Below are 20644 nucleotides of genomic sequence, written 5' to 3' on the forward strand. Positions count from 1 at the left end.
TAAATAAAAATGAAAGTACTTAAGTACCTAGAAACCTCCTGGTTGGATCTTTGTTTTCTTTGTACTTTTGCTGCTAATCAAGAGATTTCTAACCCTTACCAATTTGTCCATAGAACATCATCTTGAGACTGAATACGTAAGGAAATATTGATAAAGCTTTGATTTGTGCCTTAATGTCACAGGGTAAAGATGAAAAACTTAGAACTGAGGTCCTAAATTTTATTTATCATGTTACAGAAGTGCTCTGGTACTCCACAGATTACAGAATTAACTTTCCTTACTTCCCTTCCCATTTATTCCAAAAATCATGCAAAAAGTTCCCCCACTGGAGGGTTACTTTTTGGCTTGAGTTCTTCAAGGATGCTTAAAGCAGAGAGAGAGAGAGAGAGAGAGAGAGAGAGAGAGAGAGAGAGAGAGAGAGAGAGAGAGAGAGAGAGAGAGAATAAACTGAAATTTTATATAGAATACTTCTTGAAACTCTAAATTTGCCAAATAACAGAATGAACCTAGCCTTACTTCTGTTCTAGTTCCAGATCATTTGAGGGGAGAGGCACTCAGATATTGCTACCAACCTAATTCAAATGTGAAAGAGTTGGACAAAGAATGCACAAAAGCTATTTTGCTGGTTTTTTTTTGGGGGGGGGAGGGGAGAATAACTTAAGAAAGACGTGCACAGGGCATTCGGTTTGCCGCTATCCCACAGACAGGCACGCTCCTTACCATGTCCCCAGGCTTGACAGAGACAGCCACCACCACACCAGGCATCGGGGAGCGAAGAATACTGCTTGTGTCCTCAGCCACTTTTTCCAGCATAAATTTGTTCAATTCTGCAGCGAGTCTGGTTAAAATATGCACCTTGTACTAAAGGGGAAAAAACAGAAAAGATTTTAAATGATGAACTTTTCCTCAACAGTAGCATTTATTCAAAATGAGTTTTTAGCTTTTAAATTTAAATAACACCTCTGAAGTCTTACGGTTTTAAATTATTGCACATAAAACAAAATATATTAGTTTGTTTCTGGTATATGTTATGAGCCAGATATTTAAGAAATTTCTTGAAATAAAAACTTCCAATAATTAATTTGTGATAGTCAACATCCTACATCATGAATAAAACCATCTGAAAACTTTCTAAAGAAAAGAAAAATTTCCTTGTATCCCCTTCACCACTTACAAACTTATCCCAATTAATGCAAATTCCGGGAGCTGGCTGAGCCAGAGAAAAGGGTGACACTGTGAATATGCACCAGTAGATGGCAGCAGACTGCCGTCTCTAACTCCCCGCTTCCCTCAGGAGAGCAGCTGTACTATGTATCAATAAGTTAAGACAAAGGGTTTCAGTGTTCATTTTGGGCAAAATATTTAAAATACATATTTCTCCCTGCGACATGAAATGTTATATTCACGACTGAAAAATGTTAGCTTTTCTTTTTAGGCACAGCATTACGTAGTCTTTCTGGAACAAGATGGTTAGGGTAGATACAGATGAAATATGAAACAATCTTCTGTATTAAGAGACAATAATGTCAAGATTTTAAAACCATGAAAAGAAAATAATATGCACTACCAAGTATTTTAATTGCAATTTTTGTAGGTGCCTCTCAAACAATTAGGGGCACACTCAAGGCAGTTGGGTCAAACAGAACATTTCTAATACAGAGAATTTCTGCCCGGCAGGAAAACCCCTAGATCTCTGTGAACAAACATATAAGCTTCAGTTTGCTCTATCCAAACAGAAGTGTCTGAGGAAGTGTTAGTCGGTGAAGTACGAACGACCACCTGAAGATTTTTGGGTTCCTACCAGATCACAGTTCCCTTGGGTAGACAGATGTAGCCGCGAGGCAGCTCCATTTTGTTCAAAAAAGCTGCTGTAACTCAAAGCCTCCTGTGGGCATCAAGATGGCAGGGATGCAAAAGCAAAATAGAATTCCCCTTTTAATTCGGCACAGGGAAGGTGGAACTCTCTAAGTGTGTTCTTTACAGGGCCTATTTAAAAAGGGGTGGGGGGGAGGGCGCCAAGGAAGAGCTTTGATGGCCTGAGTTCAGAGCAGATTTACGACACTGTGACAGGTTGAATAATAACATCTTTTGCATGTTTCTTTACTCCTGAGTGTGTGTTTTGCAATCAAGACATACAAGTGTCTGCCAGTTTCTGAAGGATATGATCCTTAAGTGAAATTACAGTGCAAATAAAAGCTTTTTGCTCCTATTAAAATTCATCTGAGTCATAAGTGGCAAGGAAAAAAAGCAAAGAGAGTGCATTCTGCTGTCAGTCTAATAAACATTCTGAGCAGAGGGACTATTTATCAACGAGGAATTGTACCTCAAAGTCCTTCATTAAATCTACTGGAGGGGGGAGAGAGGGAGAAGACGAGTAGAATTGTGCCACATTGTACAGTTTCAGTATCTGTGCTCCGTCTTAGAAAATTCAACATCACTAGAAGCTTCGGAGTCAACGAAAAAGTTACTTTCCTAGTGGCATCACCCTGGGCAGCTCCTGCCATGTAACTAACTGATCAGTGCTGGGCCCAGCTGTCTAGTTTAAAGTGTAGCATACAATTTTTTTTTTTTTCATAATTTGACTTTAAAATGTGAACTCTAAATTCAGGTGAAGTATCTTTCTATACTGACGATAATATAATTTATCACATTTCGCCACAGTGGATACTCTTAAAAACTAATTTTAGCTATACCACAAACAAGCCTTAATATAAATAAAGTGCTAAGATTGAGTTCTCCTCCAAAATGACAAGATCCTGACTAAAACTTGATCCTTTTACTATTTTTATAATTTTCATATCTTTTGGATTCCTTTCTCTGTAGGACTCCTGCTTTGCTTGGACAGAGATGTAAAAGAGTCACAAAACTCAATGCCTTTAGATGCGGTCTTTGTTATTGATGAGATGTTCCTTTTCCTTTTGTATTTGTTTATTGTTCTTAAATCTGTTTGGGGGATAAGCGACTTATTGTAATCACAAGCAAAAAATAACAACGGGGTAAATGCCTCAGGAGAGGCCTTGTTGCAAATAGTTGGCTTAGAAATGACCTTTCTGAATATAAAAAGAGGAGGCAGCAAGAAGGTTCTCTTTTTAAGATTACCTTTGATGTTGTCCTGACCTCTTCAGCGTGCCCATACAAACACGCCTTCTTAAAACAACCTCTTGGCTCGCCGGAGCAGCGTACACGGGGGCGCTTGCCAGGATGGGATCTAAGTGGAGTGCAGCATATGGGCCCATCAGAATGAATTGCCTGGTGAGAACCGTAAAAGCTTTTTGATGCCCCAGAAAAGAAGTCATTTAAGAATGTACACCAGGGCTTTCAAAGCTTATGATCAAAACTGCTATTTATTGTTTTCTCTGAATTCTTAGGGGGCACGGGCAGAGCAGCCAGCTAGTTGAGAGATTGCAGGAAAATGCCCTGTGACACGTGCAGAGTTTGTTTCTATGCTTGGCATTTAAATATTCCTAATGGGTTCTGAAAACTTCCCTGGAGAGTGTGATTTTTAAGCTGGTGTTATTGTTCATAAGCAGATAAACCACAAACTTGCTATTGTAGAGGTGAGAGTCCCCGATTTTAAAGGCGAGTTGACAGGACAGAGAAGCACAATCCTAGAGGAAGCCAGAAGCTTCTGACTCTGCAAGGTCATGAGAAACGTCTGCTTGAGGAATTAGAAGTTGCTTGTTGGTTCAGTAGCTGTGAGTCATTAGTAAAGGGAAGCTCACTCTGTGGGTTTAGGGAGTGCTCTCCAAACCACAAACTAATAAATTCCTGAAAAGCACACCTCACTGTGTAAGTAGAACAGGTGCTCTCCAGGTTTAGCCTGGCTGGACTCCTCAATCCAGACAACTGCAGGAGGGGCTGAGGTGTTATCTCATGACCTAATTGTGGTAAAATGACCCCAGCCTGTTTTCTAAGCAGATTAACTTTTGATGGTATCTGCAATGTAAAACCATGTCTAACAAGTAAACTCCCAAAAAGTTCAAAAGAAAGAATGAGAAATGAATTCTTCCCGACATGAAAGGATCAGGAAGAAAATTACAAGAGATGGAAAAGGAACACAACGGAATTGTTTTTAAAGCTAAAATACAGCTCTTAACATGGAACCTGACGACAGGGATAAAGGTGGGAGCACAGCACTGTGGTTGGTAGGGGGCAAGCAGGGAGCCCGGCAGGGTTTGGGAGTAATATATGCTTTTTAATCAGACGTGGTTAAAATGTCCGCACCCACCTGTACTAGGAGCGCACACAGAGCTCCCCCCCAACAGACGGTAGGGCAGCGCTCAGCATGGATGCACTCCACTCAGACAGTCACACAGAACACCAGCTTGCTGGTGTCTGTATTAGTTTGGTACAGGGAGCTCCTTATGGGTTTTAAATCCATGTGCTTCTTTCGAAAGCCTCCAGAGTGACCAGCGATTTTACACATTCCATGTACGCGCATGTTTGTGTGACTTAGAGGTCTGTGGGCTCCCTGCAAGATGAGTGCCGCCAGTGTGCTTTACATATTTTTCCAGTTGTGATTTCTGAGCCCCCAGCTTCGTTCCTCTTAAAGTAGGATAGCTCTGGTTTCCATTTCCATGTCATTTTTCCAATAACAATGAGAATGTGTACAGCTGATAAACTATAATGTCTTTTCATGTCAACTGGGGCCATCTCAGTCAACAATGAATTAGGGTAAATGACGAAACTTTACGGGGATTATTTTTCATCAGTTATCTTACATTGGCCATGTACTATTCGTTGGCCCTCACTTACTTAGTGAGGTGACAAATCCATTTCTTCAAATACGAGGATCTCTTCTTATTCAGAATTTTACACCTCCTGGACTGGACCCAAGGGCCTCCAACATTAAGCTATGTCATCACTTTCACAGTGCAGCACTGAGACCAAGACTCAAATATTGCCCTAAAAATCTACTTACCTAACTTGAGACAGAGAAAAAAAAAAACTGTTTTTAAAGTGACAGAAATGACTAGCTACAAAAATGACACACTTTTAAATACATAAGTGTTAGAAAAAAATATTAAATATAAATTAAAACACGTAGGTGGAATCACAGATGTAATCCAACCTTGTTTTCCTTTCCTAAATTCTTTGTGAGACACACAATTAACTAACACGAGGAAAAACAGCAAGGGTTCAAAGCCAGGCAAAGTACATTCCATTCCCCTCTACCTCAGCATCAAGACTAACAAAACCAAACCAACAAAAACCTCCATGAAAGAATTCAAAATAGAATTCAAGCCTGTGGCTGTCCTCCTGGAGGTACAACCTAGGCAAAGGAGGTGAAAGGAACAGATAGCAGTGCAAGCGCCTCGTGCAGCTGCAGTCACTGGAGCAGCCTGTTAGCATAATGCTGTGACAACTCCATCCGCACAGTCTCAAGGTAGCTGTCAATCAGGATGCATCATTTAATCCAACAGCACTCGGAGGACTTTCTCCGACAACCCACATGACAGCATATCTACAGCTCTATTTATATCAGCGCCCAGTCGTGTTTACAATGCTGTTGTAATTAGAAAAGATGCAACAGGCAGCAATATTATTGAGATTTCCATTTTGCAGTATTGCCCTGTAAAGTGTGATCCTGCTTCACAGAGTCATGCTAAATGACAAAAGGCTATTTTCTTCAATCTCCCAGCTCAGACAGCACTTCATTTGCAGCTATCTATAATTAGATTAATGGTGTAGTGCAGTACAAAGCAGGCCCACTTCACATCAGATAGCATATGAATTAGGACAAACACTTATTTCAATTCCAGGCAGAGAAAGCAATGACTGGGGTATTTAGCATACCCTTTATGGTGGAATGAGATGTTAATTGTGTACCATTACCTCTAAACTGCTTGCTTGTTGTATAAATCACTGTGCTAATTGATGCAGAGATAGAAATGTAGCCACAGGCGAGAAAGCAAAGGAATGAGTTGAAGATGGTGGATAAAGGATTATCGAGTAAAACCATATGGAGATGAGATTCCTTTGAAACCTTTCCTTTCTGCCTATGAGCAGGATTTCTTAAAAGTACAGAAAAACTCTTACACCGGGAAAGAAATTTTTAATTTTTCACATTCCTTTTAAAAACACGAATTTCTTTTAAAAGTTCCTGGCTGCCAAAAATCCGAATAAGAGCTATGTGGAATTAATCTAAATGTACACTTATAAAAACATGGAAGGCGCGGTTTTCATATTCAGAACTCCCTATCTGGGTTTTTGGCTCATGGCTTAATAAGTAACATTTGTAAACTACCTGAAGCAGATGTTTCTAACCCATCCACAGGGCAAAAATAAATTCTTTCCTAAGACTTGAAGTTGTTCTTATAGAGCAAAACACAACAAAACAAAGAATAAAACTCTGCTGGTTTAGGTTTGTTATAGACTCCAATTATGTAGAAGCATTTATTCAGGCTGTGAATCCAACAAAACAGAACCATTTCCATCTGCCATTGAAACAACGATTTTAGCACCGTCACCAAAACACTCAAATCTTACTACTCCAGTTCTTGATTTCATATTGACAGGAAGGAACTAGAAAGGTGATATTTTTCTTTTTTTCCCTAAAACTAGCAAAAAATAATAAACAAAAGCACATATAATTTAAAAGTTTTAGTCTTTTTGCAAAACGCTACTCTTCCCGTTTAAAATGTCCTATTCAGCACTCAACAGCTCTTACTGAAGTAATACAAGTATCTCAGAAGTACAAGTATAGAAAACAAATGCTATAAAGTCCAACTGCTAAAGATCCATAGAGAAACATGTTCTCCATAAGTTCATAAATCAATTGAATGCACCTTGTGTATGCATGCACAAATTTTTTAATAGCAAAGCAACAGTAAGGTGCAAATTACTGCTGTGCACTTTTTCACAAATTCAGCTGCTTAGTAATTAGCACTGTTATAACAAAATTTTACACAGAGAACAAATACAGCAGGTCAGTTGATAGTTCAAATTCTCCACTTCAGAGTAACAGTTAATATAGCCACAGCCATCTACTGCAAGTGCACATTTGAGAAATACTGTGTATAGTTTACCCTTGTGAAATACAAATACCATGCTAACTTGCAAGACAATAAAACAATGTCCCAAGAAACTAGAATGTCTGGTTCAAGTTATTACCACTGAAACTTGAGGGAAAAAGTCTAGAGCCTCTTATTTGGGGGCGACAGACCACCTTTCACCACACAGATATATGTGACTACAGAAATGAGAACACTCGTATTGCTGCTGCAAAATCAACAGTTTAAGGTTTAGGTCGTTATGCTAAATAACATTTTTTAAAAAACAACTATGAAGAAATATCAAGGGTTCTTGAGATGGAAACAGATGCCAGCAAAATAAATAGCGTAAACTACCCTGAAATAATGCCTCCCAAGCGTGCAGCTAGCTAGGTGACAAAATGGAAACGCACCGAAGCAAGGATGTGGACACAGTGTATGGGCCTGCTCCCAATCATTAATCGCTTGTTTAGACCACTTAAACTGGAGCGGTACAGCCCGCAGCAAAACGCCAACACGCCCTTCACTTGTGTCAGCGATGCTGGTGTTAACAGAAGAAAATATATGGTTTCTGATATTGGGTCCCAGTTCCTCAGCATTTGCTCCCTTTAATTGAGAAAGGCAGTTAAACAGAAAGTAAATCATTCAGTTAGCTTAGCTGTTTAACGACATATAATTGATAATGTCAATACGTCGCAGTGACATAATACATCACTTTCAACACTCGCCACTTACATTTATGAATCAATCTATACTCAAGCTTTTTTTTTTTTTTTACTGCTAAGTTCATTTGTCAACTTCAGGCTTTTGCTGGACCAGTCAATGTACCATAAAGAGGAACAATCTCATTTAGGGCAGTTTTTGAGGGAAGAATCACAAAAATAGAGGTGAAGCAAAAATTCCAACAAAACAAAACAACAAAAATACATGAAGCCCATTTCAGCAACTCATCTTTCAAAATGCTTGCTAAAAAAAAGGGAAAGTTTCCGTAGAGAGGAAATACCTTAAGGCTAATGTCAAAACTTTTGAAGGAACGAGTGAATTAGTAAGTTTGTATGTATCTCTGGCTTGTTCCCAAGAGACAATTTTCCCTGGAGAGGAAAATATGGGGATGTCTGTCAATAATACAAAAATCTAACCCGATTTTTATTTCTTTTCTAACCTAATTTACAATTTTTTAAAAATTAGCAACACAAGGGTCTTTTCAATTCTAATATCATAATGAACTTTTCTTTTTTCACAATGGTGCTAAAAATTGAAAATTAAACATTAAACCTAATACCGAAGAGGATTTATTTCCTCAGTTGTGCTCCACTGAGGTTGCTTTTCTTGTAATTTGAAACACTGTGTCTTAGGACGGACCCAAAAATGATGGAAAAGAAAAAGGCTGCGGTGCAGGAAGCCAGGCCCACTCGCAGTCTGTGGGGAAGAAGTACGGGAGGGCAAGTCCTCAGTGGGGTGCTGAAGGAGCGAGTCTGTGAATGCGGCCACTGCCCTGGTGCTTGGCGCTGTGGGGACGCCGTGTGCAGGTGTGCCAGGATCAGGGGCCCAGCCTCTGCTTTGCCCAGGTGCCCACAAGCTGTCTAACAAGCAGGTACATATGCCACAGAGGTAATTTGCTGGAATAAGTGGCACTTTCAAATCCACAAAAGCAAGTCCATTGACAATGCACTGTATAGAACTCACAAAACAGAACATGTGCGTTCTGTTTGATCAGGAGACTCCGTGACACATTATGACTATAATGAGTCATTTCTTTCCTTTTTATACAATAAAAATAGTATAGATCTTTGAAAGCCTTGTATTCAATTATGTAACAATGCCAACATCTGTTAACAGTACAGGCTGTTTCTATTCTGTATCCTGAATTGTTTTACGTAATTATGAGTTTATAAGGTATTTGGTAAGCCAGTAAGAAGGTACTTTTTTAAAGCACTATATAATTTGGGGTACAATAAAGTGTTCTCTTGAAAATCTATAATTAGGGCAGCATCAGCTTACAGAAAAGTACATGAAATGTTATAAAAACACAATTATGTAAATAAGCACATAGGTAGGGAAGTGTACCATTTTGCTCTGGTCCCCACCCCTCTTTTTCCCTCCTCTTCTATTTGAACTGTTCTTTGCTCATCTCCAATTAAAGTTATGCTGTCCATAGGGCACAAAATAAGTGAACACTGGGAAAAAAAGATGGGGAGCTTGGCCTTTCCTGGTAAGTTCTTTCGTCCTGAACTGGAATACCAGAGACCTGGGCAGTGTGCCAATGCCAGGGACTCCTCAACAACACTTTTGACTTTATATGTTTTTTTAATGATAAAATATTTTTGCTATTATGAATTCACTGAGGAAATTCAGAATCTAATATGCCAAGATGCTGGCTTGTATTGCTCAGAAATTTAGAAATTAAACTATATAAACAGAAAAGAAGCAAAAGTAGAGATAATACTCTGTAAACTGTTGGCTAAGATCAAAGCAGAAACCAACTAAAGAGGATCATAGTAGTCCACCTCAAAACATGCCACTTTGGTGTGAGGATTGTTTTGCTCTGAAAGTAATTAGCACTCTGCCCTCCCCTTCCTGTCTAAAAGCAGGGCATAAATTTCCTTTGTAAAGATGTCTCCCTCTCCCAAACCAGGTGAACCACTAGAGAACTACCCCAGAAACAACTCTTATCTGCATAATAAACCTCACTTAACAGCCCTTATTTATTATATTTCATAGCTACTTTACCACAACTTACCCCTACCTAGAAGCCCAAACCCCTTTTCCTTTGTCTAATCTCTTCTCCACACTTTATTACCCCTTGAATGGTTAAAACGGTACACAGCCCCAAATTCTAACTGCCTCCTTAAGTCACATTTCTTTGTAAATTCCAGTGTGCAAGTATGAAATATGTTTTTTTCCTCTTGTTAATCTGCCTTTTGTCAGTTTAGTTTGCAAGACTTTAGGTACTGAATCTATGAGGATAGAGAAGAAAGTTTTCCTTCCCTATACAAATCAACAACCACTGATCCCAAGTATTGGGAATGATACAGTATCAGGAGACTGTGTAGCATTTTTAGAGTTTGGAAAATAGACACATTTTAGTAGTTTAACCTGAACTACTAAATGGACTTCTGGCATGCTACATATAGTGCATTATACAGAACGTATAATACTGCAAGGTAAAGGAGACCTGTAAAGTCATGTGTTCAATCTAGGGCAGAGGAATATATGACCATCACATTGGAAGTAGGTAGGAGAGAGTGAAAAACGCATCCTTGAAGCCAAAGACCTGAGTTTGATATACTAAGAGATGTCACCTCTTGGCCAACTGACCCAACTTCTTAGAACAAATATCTTCATTTTTAAAATCAAGATAATACATGTATTAAATGATTGAGGGATTAAGTTGATAAAGATTTGCAAAGTAACTAACAAGTGGCTAACAATAACTATTCATCAAATATAATTTACTGTCTCCTTTCCAAACATCTCTGATTGTCCAAGAAGAGACAGTGGTAGGTTTCTTTCTTTCTTTTTTTTTAATTGCATATTATAAAACATCTCAGATTAGCAGCTTTTGTTATAATTCTAGCTCTATCGTTGCACATTTGGGAGCAAATATTAAATTTTGCAAACACCACATCTTGCTCTAAAATCAAAGAAAGTTGGTTCTGTTATCAAGAGAGCTTCTAGTTCAGGCAATATAGGAAGGACTCTATGGTTATCTTTTTTTCCTTTGACACCTAACAAGATGTAGAATGAATCAGAGAAAACAACTTGGTTCATTCTTTCAAAAATCACTTATCAAGCATATCTAGGCAATATAAGAATAGAAAATAAATAGGAAAAAATAGCTCCTGACCAAAAACACCATAATTGTCATAAGCAACTATAAATATACATGACTCCTACAAAGGATATGACCAGTATAAGGTAGACTTTTTTATTTTAGACCCTCTCTTAAAGAAACCCTCCCAAGTTGAAAGGCAAGTAAGAACAAGGATTAATGAGTCAGATTCTTACGGTTTCTAATTCTACCACTCAGGAATCTAGGAAAGTTATTTAAACTTCCTGTCTGGAATTTCTTACTTATAAATTATGTGTCATAATAGTGCCAACTTCAAAAGGTTGTGAGAATTAGGTGAATTCTTATGAGAAATGCTCAGAACACAGTAAACATCATTTTAGTATTTAATAGTCATTGTTACTGTTTTTGTTTTTGTTATTAATATATGTCTACAGATAGGGCAGAAATTAAGTGAAAGGAAAAAAAAAATTTTTTTCTATACTCTACTCTGCTCAGAATACTTCTGGCCACCAAATGTGTGAGAATTTTCCTCACACCAAGCAATTCTCCAATTTTCTTTGGACACCAACCGGGTGTTCTATAATTCAATTCGGTTCTGACACTAACTATCTGGTTTAGAATCCAGATACTATGATTACAAGTGAATAGCAAAACCCATTTAAACATTCTCTTATGGACAACCTCAGGAAGTATGTATCTGAATTTTCAACCTGTAAAAAGTGGTATTAGGCACATATTAAATTGCGATAAGACCAAACACATATTTCTTACTGTTCCCATCAATAAAGCACAGATTCTGCCTATGACAACTCTAGAATGCAGCCAAATAGGCTCAACTGGCCCTGTCAGTCCTTCTTTCCCAGGGAATAAGGTCCGATTGTAAATATGACTCCCAGGCCCTGGGTGTGCTTCGACCTGGCCTCCAACCCCTCCCACGCTGCACTGCCAAATCTCTACTCTGCCATCTGCTCTCTCTCTCTTTCTCTAAATGATGTTCTCTCTTTTTCTAATTACCCCCAATAGCATGACTTGTTATCTGTATATGACAGATAACTCTACCTAGTTGCAATGATCCTAACAAATTCCCAGAAGCCACTGTCCTTCACTCTCATAAGAGATTTGTATTTATCTCAAATACAAATATTCATACCAATGAACGTAAAGCTCTCTTTACTTTCGAAATTGTCACCAATCTGTGATTTTCAGTGTCTATAGGACCAGAAATGTCAAAAGCAATCATCAAAAGTTTTAATCATAGAAGTTAGGATTGTTTCCTGATTGACTAATTTGTGATAGCTGTCTAATCAAATTGAAAAATGCCTAACTTCTTTATTATTACAATTAAATAATAATACACAGCAGCCTATGAAATAACATTAGGAAACATTTCAGTTGTATCAATAATCCATAGACCAGCAGAACTGAATATCACCAATCCTTTGGTGATCTGCAGTACTTTCCTTTGCCTTTTAAGTCCTACATGGAAGAGGAGCCGCAGGAAAGGTAGGATATGAGAGTAACTGCTAAATAGCCTCACACTGTGGCATCTACCCTCGTGAATCTACTCTGGATCAGAGTCTGGGCTGTTTGACAGGCTCAGAAACTAGGCTTCCTCTATAAGCTTAGATTGGATCATTCTCATCTAGGTGGATTTATTTGCCAAGCTCATAAGAAATTGATGTGTAAATCATCTTATGAATTTACAATCAGAAATATCTTTCTAGAGGAAACTAGCCCATCCCCTAACTGTAGTGTGAGTACGTAAATTAGAGTCAGTGGTTATTTGCTAAATATGGAATCAGCAGAAGAGGCATCAGCCGATCTTCAGCAGTGTTCTCCCCTAAGATACATAAATATAGTTCTCAAACTACAAGCATCAAAACTCAACTGGAATCTGGTTAAAACACAGATTGCTGGGCCCCACCCTCCAGAGTTTCTGATTCAGGATTGGGTCGGTAGTTGCATTTTGAACAAGTTCCCAGGAAATGCTGAAGTTGCTGGTCTGGGACCACACTTGGATAAGTATGGACCCAGGCACCCTTTTTCACTATTGAAACAGCCTTTCTAAAGGGACTGTCTTAGACCCTTTGGGTTGTATAACAGAATACCATATACCTGGTGAATTCTAGACAACATAAATTTATTTCTCACAGTTCTGGAGGCTGGGAAGTCTAAGATCAAGGCACTAGAAGATTTGGTGTCTGGTGAGGATCTACTTCCTAGTTCGTGAATGGCCTTTTTTTTTTCTCTCTCTGTGTCTTACATGGTGAAGGGTCAAAGGATCACTCTGGGCTCCCATTCATGACCTAATCACCTCCCAAAGGCCCACCTCCAAATACCACTACATTGGGAGTCAGGTTTTAACCATGAATTTGGGGGGGAGGATGTAAACATTCAGTCTATAGCAAGGACTTTAGCTCATGTCTATTAAGAAGTCTTTCTCTCCCTATACTCACGTTGTTAAATAATGCTTCTTTGACTCTTTTTCTAAGTAAAAAGATCTTCTGAGCAACATATTCTTTCTTCATATACAATAATAACTGATCAACTTAAGAAGTTATGAGGATAGAGCTGGTACTCTATAAATAAACCAGGATTCAGACTCTGACTTTGTATGGCCTATGGTATGTTACCTTGCTTTCTAGCCCCAATTACTTATCTGTGAAATGAGAGAATATAGCTTATCTTATAGAACTATTGTGTGTGTGTGGGGGGGGGGGGTTAAAAAAAACTTGCAGACCAATGCTAAGATTTGAATTACATTAATAGATGTGAACTATCTGACACAATAATTGCCAGCACACAAAACACCCAGTAAACAGTAGCTATTATCATGACTCTTGTGATGACTGAGTTGTGTCTCGCCAAAATTCACATGTTGAAACCTTAACTCCCGATATGACAATACTGGGAGATAAAGCCTTTAAGAAGGTAATCAATGAGATCATAAGGGTGGGGCCCTAATGCAATAGGACTGGTGCCCTTATAAGACGGGGAAGAGACACCAGGAGTGAAATCACAGAGAGGAGAAGCCATATGAGGACACGGAAAGACGACGGCCATCTGTAAGCCCAAGGAGGGAGGCCTCAGAAGTAATCAAACCTGCTGACACCTTGATCTTGGACTTTCAGACTTCAGAACTGTAAGGAAATAAATTTCTGTGGTTTAAGCTACTCAGCCTGTGGTGTAACCCTGCTTACAGAAGGACTATCTTTAATGTACTTTTTGCATATATTCAGTCTTGCTCATTTCAAGTTTCAAAGTTTTAGGAGTATTTTGGTGTCTTTAGTTACTCTCCCATTAATTTTTCTTTGACTTCAATCTGCTGTCCCTGAGTTAGAATGGTGAGATTAGGAAAAGAACACATTAATATAGATTGAAGGCCTCTCTGGTTCCATAAGTAACCTTCTGAGGTTGGAGAATATTACTGGGCTCAAAGTATCTTCTGGAAGAGGGGTTCTCTTTAAACGTTTACAGATTTTGGATGGGCTAAAACCAGCCATAACTATCCAATATCTGGGCAATTGAGGGAGTATTCATTTGAACTCCTGGTTTATTAAAAACAATGGGGAAGCTAAAAAGTCCCAGAAAAGTTGGCAAGGTAACTTCAAATGGAATGCATATGTTATTACACAAATTTATTAAGTACAAATCCCCTGTAAAGAAACTTTAATATTAAAAAACTTTTAAATATATCCCAAGAATTAAAGCCTTGACAAATGATAACAAATGTAAGTGCTAAATCACTACTGCCTTTGGTCTGGCATCTACAAGAGGAAATTATACACTGAACGAGTCTGAGTTTTATTTGACTTGCAATTTTCTACAATCATATTAGAATATGGAAGGTTTGGTTACTCCATTCATTTTAAAATAAATCATCTGAATCTGAAAAAGGTCCCAGAGAAAATGGATTGAACCAAAACTGTTTAGCAGTTCTCCTGGACAGTGGGACTTCATTCTTGCCAAATTTCTACTTCAATAAAGTTTAGAGATAGAGTGATCTGAGGGTGCGTTTCAAACACTGTCTATTCTCTCTTTTTTTAAAAAAATGGATCTATTATTTCTTCCCCCCAAATGACAGAATGATGATTTAATTGAATATTCCCTCGAAACTCTTAGGATGGAGACAAAACCCAAGTGCCTCTAGAAAAGTCTCAAGCAAACTATGAAAAAGAAACACAAAATACTTTTTTCCTTGCTTTTTCTGTGTTTTGAAAATTATCATCTGTAAGAGAGCTTCTTTGTTATGTAAAACAGTTAAGATTTGTTTACATCAGAAAGTATGACAAAGTTCACATGGGTTTTGGTCTTATTTCTGTCACTTAACATGATGGGACAAACGTGCTTCTTTGTGGCAAAGTGTTGTGCAGTGGAAGTGTGGATGCAAAGAACATCATGAAAACACTGGCCACCCACACTTTCTATCACAAGAAGGATGATATCAAAGGGTGGAACTTTACTAAAATATTACTTGTCCTAACAACAAGAAAATTCTGTCTTGAGGCATCCTACAGGCTTGCCTATTTACCCTGCCAAACGGCACATGGTTCCAGCCTAGCAAGAAGAGGCACACGCAGGTAGCTATAAAAAGTTCCACTGCTGAAGAATGAGATTCCATGAACTAGTATTAAGAGCCATCAAACATGGCAATTTCTCTTAGGGAAATATTTACACAGTTTTGAAAACCTCGAAGAATTCTTTTGAAAATTTATTTTTGCCTAGACATCACTGAAATTTAGACAGAGGTTCGCAATCCTTGCTGACAATATCACTAGTGTTTACGTTGTAGAATTGACCTCACTGAGAGAAGAACAAAGGAAATGACTTGGCATGACTTTAATTTGAAGACTCTTGGAGCCTGGAAAAGTCTCGGCCACTCCAGTTGTATCTGCTACCTCATGCCTGGGTAACTCAGCACATGTTGCTACTACAATAAAAATTTAAAATTGGCTAAATGTCAAAGAGGATACAGGCTAAACTGCTTTACCATTCGAGAATTTTAACTTCTATTCAAGCCAAAGAATAGCAAGCTTCTCAGATACGCACCTTAAAGCCAAATTCAGGTTAATTTTTCATTTCCTTTGCACATTTTTCCATATTTTTATTTTCATTATTTTTATACTCCATAATAAGAGAAAAAAGTGACGATTTTTTTTTGCAAAGATGACTTTTATCTTCTATGAGAAAGAAATTAATTTCCAGTGCAATAAAATAAACTGTACATCCTGATGATATAACTTCTGTGACTATCAATTACTGTGATCTTTCCCACAAATGCCTCACTTTTCTGCTATTTTGGGTTCTGTGTTAATTAAGGAAGAAAGGACTACGGAATCCCACACACCCTGAGACACAGAGTGCACTCTGCGCCCAGCTTCTGTGAGATCTGCATACTGATCTCCACGTTAGAGTTCCGTGATCTAAGAACGCACTGCTAGAGTTCATGCTGCCAACCATTACAGTTTCCTGAACCCAGAAAGTAGTTTCACGGTGAGTATCCTCCCCATTTTCCTTTCCTTGGCTGACTCATAATCATTTCTTAAAACAAGGCTGAGGTGTCGTCAAGTCGGGGGCTTTCCCCTAACTCCCAGGTTGGGCGACATCCACTTACTGGCTCTCGCGGCACCCTGGCTATTTTAACAGCTACCATCTTATGTTGAAATACCACCTGAAGTGTCTATTTCCTTTACCAAATAGCAAAAAAAAAAAAAAAAAAAAGCAAGCAGTAACTTTACAGTGGATAAACCTGACAAACGCCACCTTAACTGATCAGTGTCACCAGTAATGGGACAAAGAGAAACAAAGGACACTAACAAAATGCAAAGGTTATGAACTACAAAGAAAGACTAAAGGAGTGTTCTAGACTAAAGGAGACTGCAAGACATAAAAACTAAATGGGTGATTCTGAATTAGATCTGGATCACATAACCATTTTTTTCTTTTGCTATAAAAGATATTAGTAGGAAAACCAGAAAAATCTGAAAGGCTTGTGGATTAAATAATAGTACTCTATCAATGCTAATTTCCTGCACTGTGGTTTATAGAAGGGAGTGCTGTTTGTTGTCTTGTCTTTAGGAAATTCTTATTTAAGTATTGTTAGCAACTTTCTGCAATGGGTCTGATAAAAATAGACAAAGAAAGGGAATGGGGGTGGGGGAGAGAACAAACAATAAAGAAACTACAATAAAATGTTACCATTTGGGGGAATTGGTGAAGTTATTTTTGTACTATTTTTGCAACTTTTCTTTAAGTCTTATGTTATATCAAGAAGTTTTAAAAATGTTAATTATAAAAAAACCTAAAAAAACCTTTTCCTTATAGATGAGAATAAAGTATGGGATTAGAAACATGTATACTGTGTTCATGGTAGATGAGAAATTTTGCAGTAATTACTTTTAAAGTGAAATCAGTGGTTACACAGAGTGCTAATTGGAAGCTGGCACAATTCCAGGTTCCTGACACTATCTCCCAAATTAACCCAACAAACTGGACAGCAGAGCAGTAAACGATATTTTCTTCATTGTATAGTCATAAATGAGAAGCAAGAACACTGCATGTAATGCTGAACTACCAATATGCTTTACAAATAAATATATTTCTCACAGGTTTTACAAACCAAAAGACCTATCTCTACCTTAAAGGCGATCATCCTACAAACACCCTACACAAAATATAAGAAATAGTACATTGTATAAGGTTACATAATTTATAGTCTATTAATGCTCACTGACAGCAATGGTATCATCTCTATGAGCCTAGTCATTACAGAGATGGCATTCTCTATGACGAGATTAAATTAACTGGACTAGCTATAGGGCTATGAAGCAAAGAAGAACAAGACTTTGTGTCTATTGATCATCAGGAAGTTGACCATGACATTTGGGAAACATGCACAAGTAGAGGTAAGTCGTGGGGCCAGGCATAATGTGGAGACTGGTGAGGGATGTGAGAACTGTAAAGAATCACAAAGCAGCTCTCTGTAAACACTTCCATGTGGGGAAGGGAATGGATTTATTAGCCCAGCCACAGAAGATATTTATAGGAAGGCAGATTTCAACCCAACACAGGAAACAATTTCTAACAGAGCTCTCCAGTAATAGAATTGGTAGCCTTTTGAAGTAGTGAGCGTCTCGCCACTGAATATATTCAAATATGTGCAAGATATACTCTTCAAGTACTATAAGGATGTAAAATTCTTATACCACGTAGGCTCGATCTAGAAACAATGAAGGTTGAATTTCTCAATGGCAGCACCCCTGGTCTCTACCACAGCACCCCCCCCCTCCCAGTTGTGTACAGCCAAAAATATCTCCAGACATTGCCAAATGTCCCCTGGGAGGTAAAACTGCCCTTCACTGAGGCATTCCTAACAGCAAATTCCTCTAAGTTTGTGTGTTGAGAAAGTGAAATACTATAGACTTTCAGAGGGAGGGCCTAAGGTAATCAGAAGAAGACTTATGGAGAAGGTAAGATGTGAGGTAAGTCTTATAGTAAATTCTGAAGAAGGGTAGAGAAAGCAGTACGCTTTCTTGGATAGGAACGGTATGAATCAAAGTGTGGAGAAGGTAGGAAAGCCAGTTGGCTAAGTAGAAGGGTTCAATAGCAGATAAGGCTACAAGTATTTGTAATGTTGTAATGTGTTGAAGGGATTTCCAATCTAAAGTCAAGGCAGCTTAGGTTGGCACCTCGACCTATCCACATTATAGGAAAGCAAATGTTGAATGCAGTTCCAAAAGAGATAATATTCTGGGGGAACGGTAGACTCCTAGAGAGATAGGCAACAACATATCACCTTCACCTCCATTTTGAGAAATATTAATGTCTGCTTTTTTATCTGCCATTGCTCTCTGTATCTGAATGACATACATATGACTCTCACTTTAAAGTCTACTTTAAAGAGAAGCTGAAAGCAAGCAAGTAGGGGGTAGGAGGGAGGAGGAGAATAGCACTTACAAGGCACTGAACTGAAATGCATCATGTTTTCTGAAAGATGATAGAATATTAACATTCTGCAATAGTCAAGCTACACTCACAGGCCAAGATTTGAATTTGCAAGCGTGTGGATGACCAATACTTCAGTCTTCACTCTGCGTGGTTCAAGCCATGCTGAGAGTGTGAAAGACCTAGGTTTGTAGAACTAATGTGGTGGGCAGTTTGATCAAGGCCAGTGTTAGCCTTGAGAACCAAGCTACCTTCGAGTAGGTTGGTTCTCCTCTTGATGTGGGGCTCAGATGCACTCAGAAAAGCTCTGGAAGGTCACACGTTCAGAGGGTCTGATGGAATCCTGAAGGCTCTAAAAAAGACACTTATAGTATACTTCCTCTGGGCAGGCACTGGCTGGCAGTGCGGTAGGGAGGGGAAGTCACACCCAGTGTCCACCCAAGAGGCCTCTGGAGGTCTGAGAATGCTAAGAGATTCCCCACCAGTGGTCAGAAGCTGAGGTGGCCCGGCCCTAGGGCCCCTTCATTTGCATACTCAACTGTGCGAGGCAGCAAGCCCCCTTCTGCTGCTTCTCCTGTGTTTTGCTATTTAGAAACGTGAGAGCCTATTTGAGCTCATACTGAGAAACAGGAAACTGCCAGCTTTTTGTAAAAAAGATACCAAATCACCTCCTCTCCAAGCAAATGTACCTTTTCTAAGTAATTCTTCCCCTGTATTCCAATAAACAAAAATCTGAAATGGGACCTCCAATTGACCTCTGCTAGGTTCTTTACGGGGTACAACTCCACATCGCTCTTTAGAGTTATCTACCATTTCTACTTTATCTTTCAGAGATGATGAGAGGCCACCGGATGCACCTTTAAAATTTAGGCTCATATTCACTACAATATTTTTATTTTTAAAAATTGAGAAAGAGACCAAAATATTTACATTTAGAGGAGATTTAAAATAGAAGCGTTACAAATGCAAATGAGTTTGTATAAATGAAGAGCTTTCAACCCAGGCCTCCCGCTAGGCCAGCCACTAAACAGCAGCACCTTCTGCCAAGCATCTCGGTTAAATGGAGGAGTTTTCTCGAGGGCTAAGAAAAAGTTATTAAGAGTGTGAGCTTTGGCCATTATTTCACAATTGAGTTACCCTCCATCCCAAGGGCAACATTTTGCAGCTGTTCGTAGTGAGTCAGTACTTTCTTTTCATTCTTTCCTTTTATAATTCTTTTTTTCTTCTATTTGGGTAAATTACCCTTTAAATTTTTGCCTGTGACTAGAGGCATTAAGAACAAAGTTTGGATCTGCTTCTTGCTGTTGTAAATAGCTGTCTGCTTTTTAGAAGGCAGAAATGGAAACAGTAGTCATGGGATGTTAATTCATTTGAATTAAAGTTGCAAAACAATTGACAGATAAGGCACACACACAAAATCAGCAGCAATGCCACTTCCGGGTGATTGAAAACATCGCCTTTCAGAGGGTATTTTTTGAGTGGTTATGTTTATAACTTACTCTCATAACATCCATTTCTTTCCCCTAGAATTAGCAATGTTTGCTTGTCAAGAATACTTGGTACAATTTGTGTCAAGCATACAAATTAGGCCCATTACAAGAGTGTATCTCACAAAGCCTGATTGTATAGACCAGTGGTTCTCAAAGCAAGGTCCCTTGACCAGCAGTATCAGTAGGAACTTGTTAGAAATGCAGATTTTCAGGCCCCACCCCAGATTTAAATAATAGGGGGTTCTTAGGGTGGGGTCCAGCTGTAGGTGCTCTAACAAGCCCTTCAGGAGATTCTGCTGCAGGCTCAGGTTTGTAGTGGCTGAGAGGGCCCTGGGCCTGACACCCTGAGCTTGCTGTTTGAATCTATTATGTGTGTTCTCTCACTTCCTTTTCCAGTAAAATAGAAAATTATAGTAACCTATCAT

At 38.7% G+C, this 20644-nt stretch overlaps 1 protein-coding gene across 5 annotated transcripts in view; it reads right to left on the bottom strand.

The window, feature by feature from the left end:
• The window catches only part of PCCA (propionyl-CoA carboxylase subunit alpha), a 321747-nt gene that overhangs the window by 14760 nt on the left and 286343 nt on the right, over positions 1–20644 (bottom strand). For all 5 annotated transcript variants that reach the window (XM_016123140.2, XM_016123141.2, XM_016123139.2 and 2 more), the window contains one exon: positions 721–861. In XM_016123140.2, coding sequence (XP_015978626.2) covers positions 721–861 — 141 coding nt within the window. The remainder of the gene's footprint in view (positions 1–720; positions 862–20644) is intronic.

This window comes from Rousettus aegyptiacus, unplaced genomic scaffold (assembly GCF_014176215.1).
Source record: "Rousettus aegyptiacus isolate mRouAeg1 unplaced genomic scaffold, mRouAeg1.p scaffold_m13_p_11, whole genome shotgun sequence".
Lineage (NCBI taxonomy): Eukaryota > Metazoa > Chordata > Mammalia > Chiroptera > Pteropodidae > Rousettus > Rousettus aegyptiacus.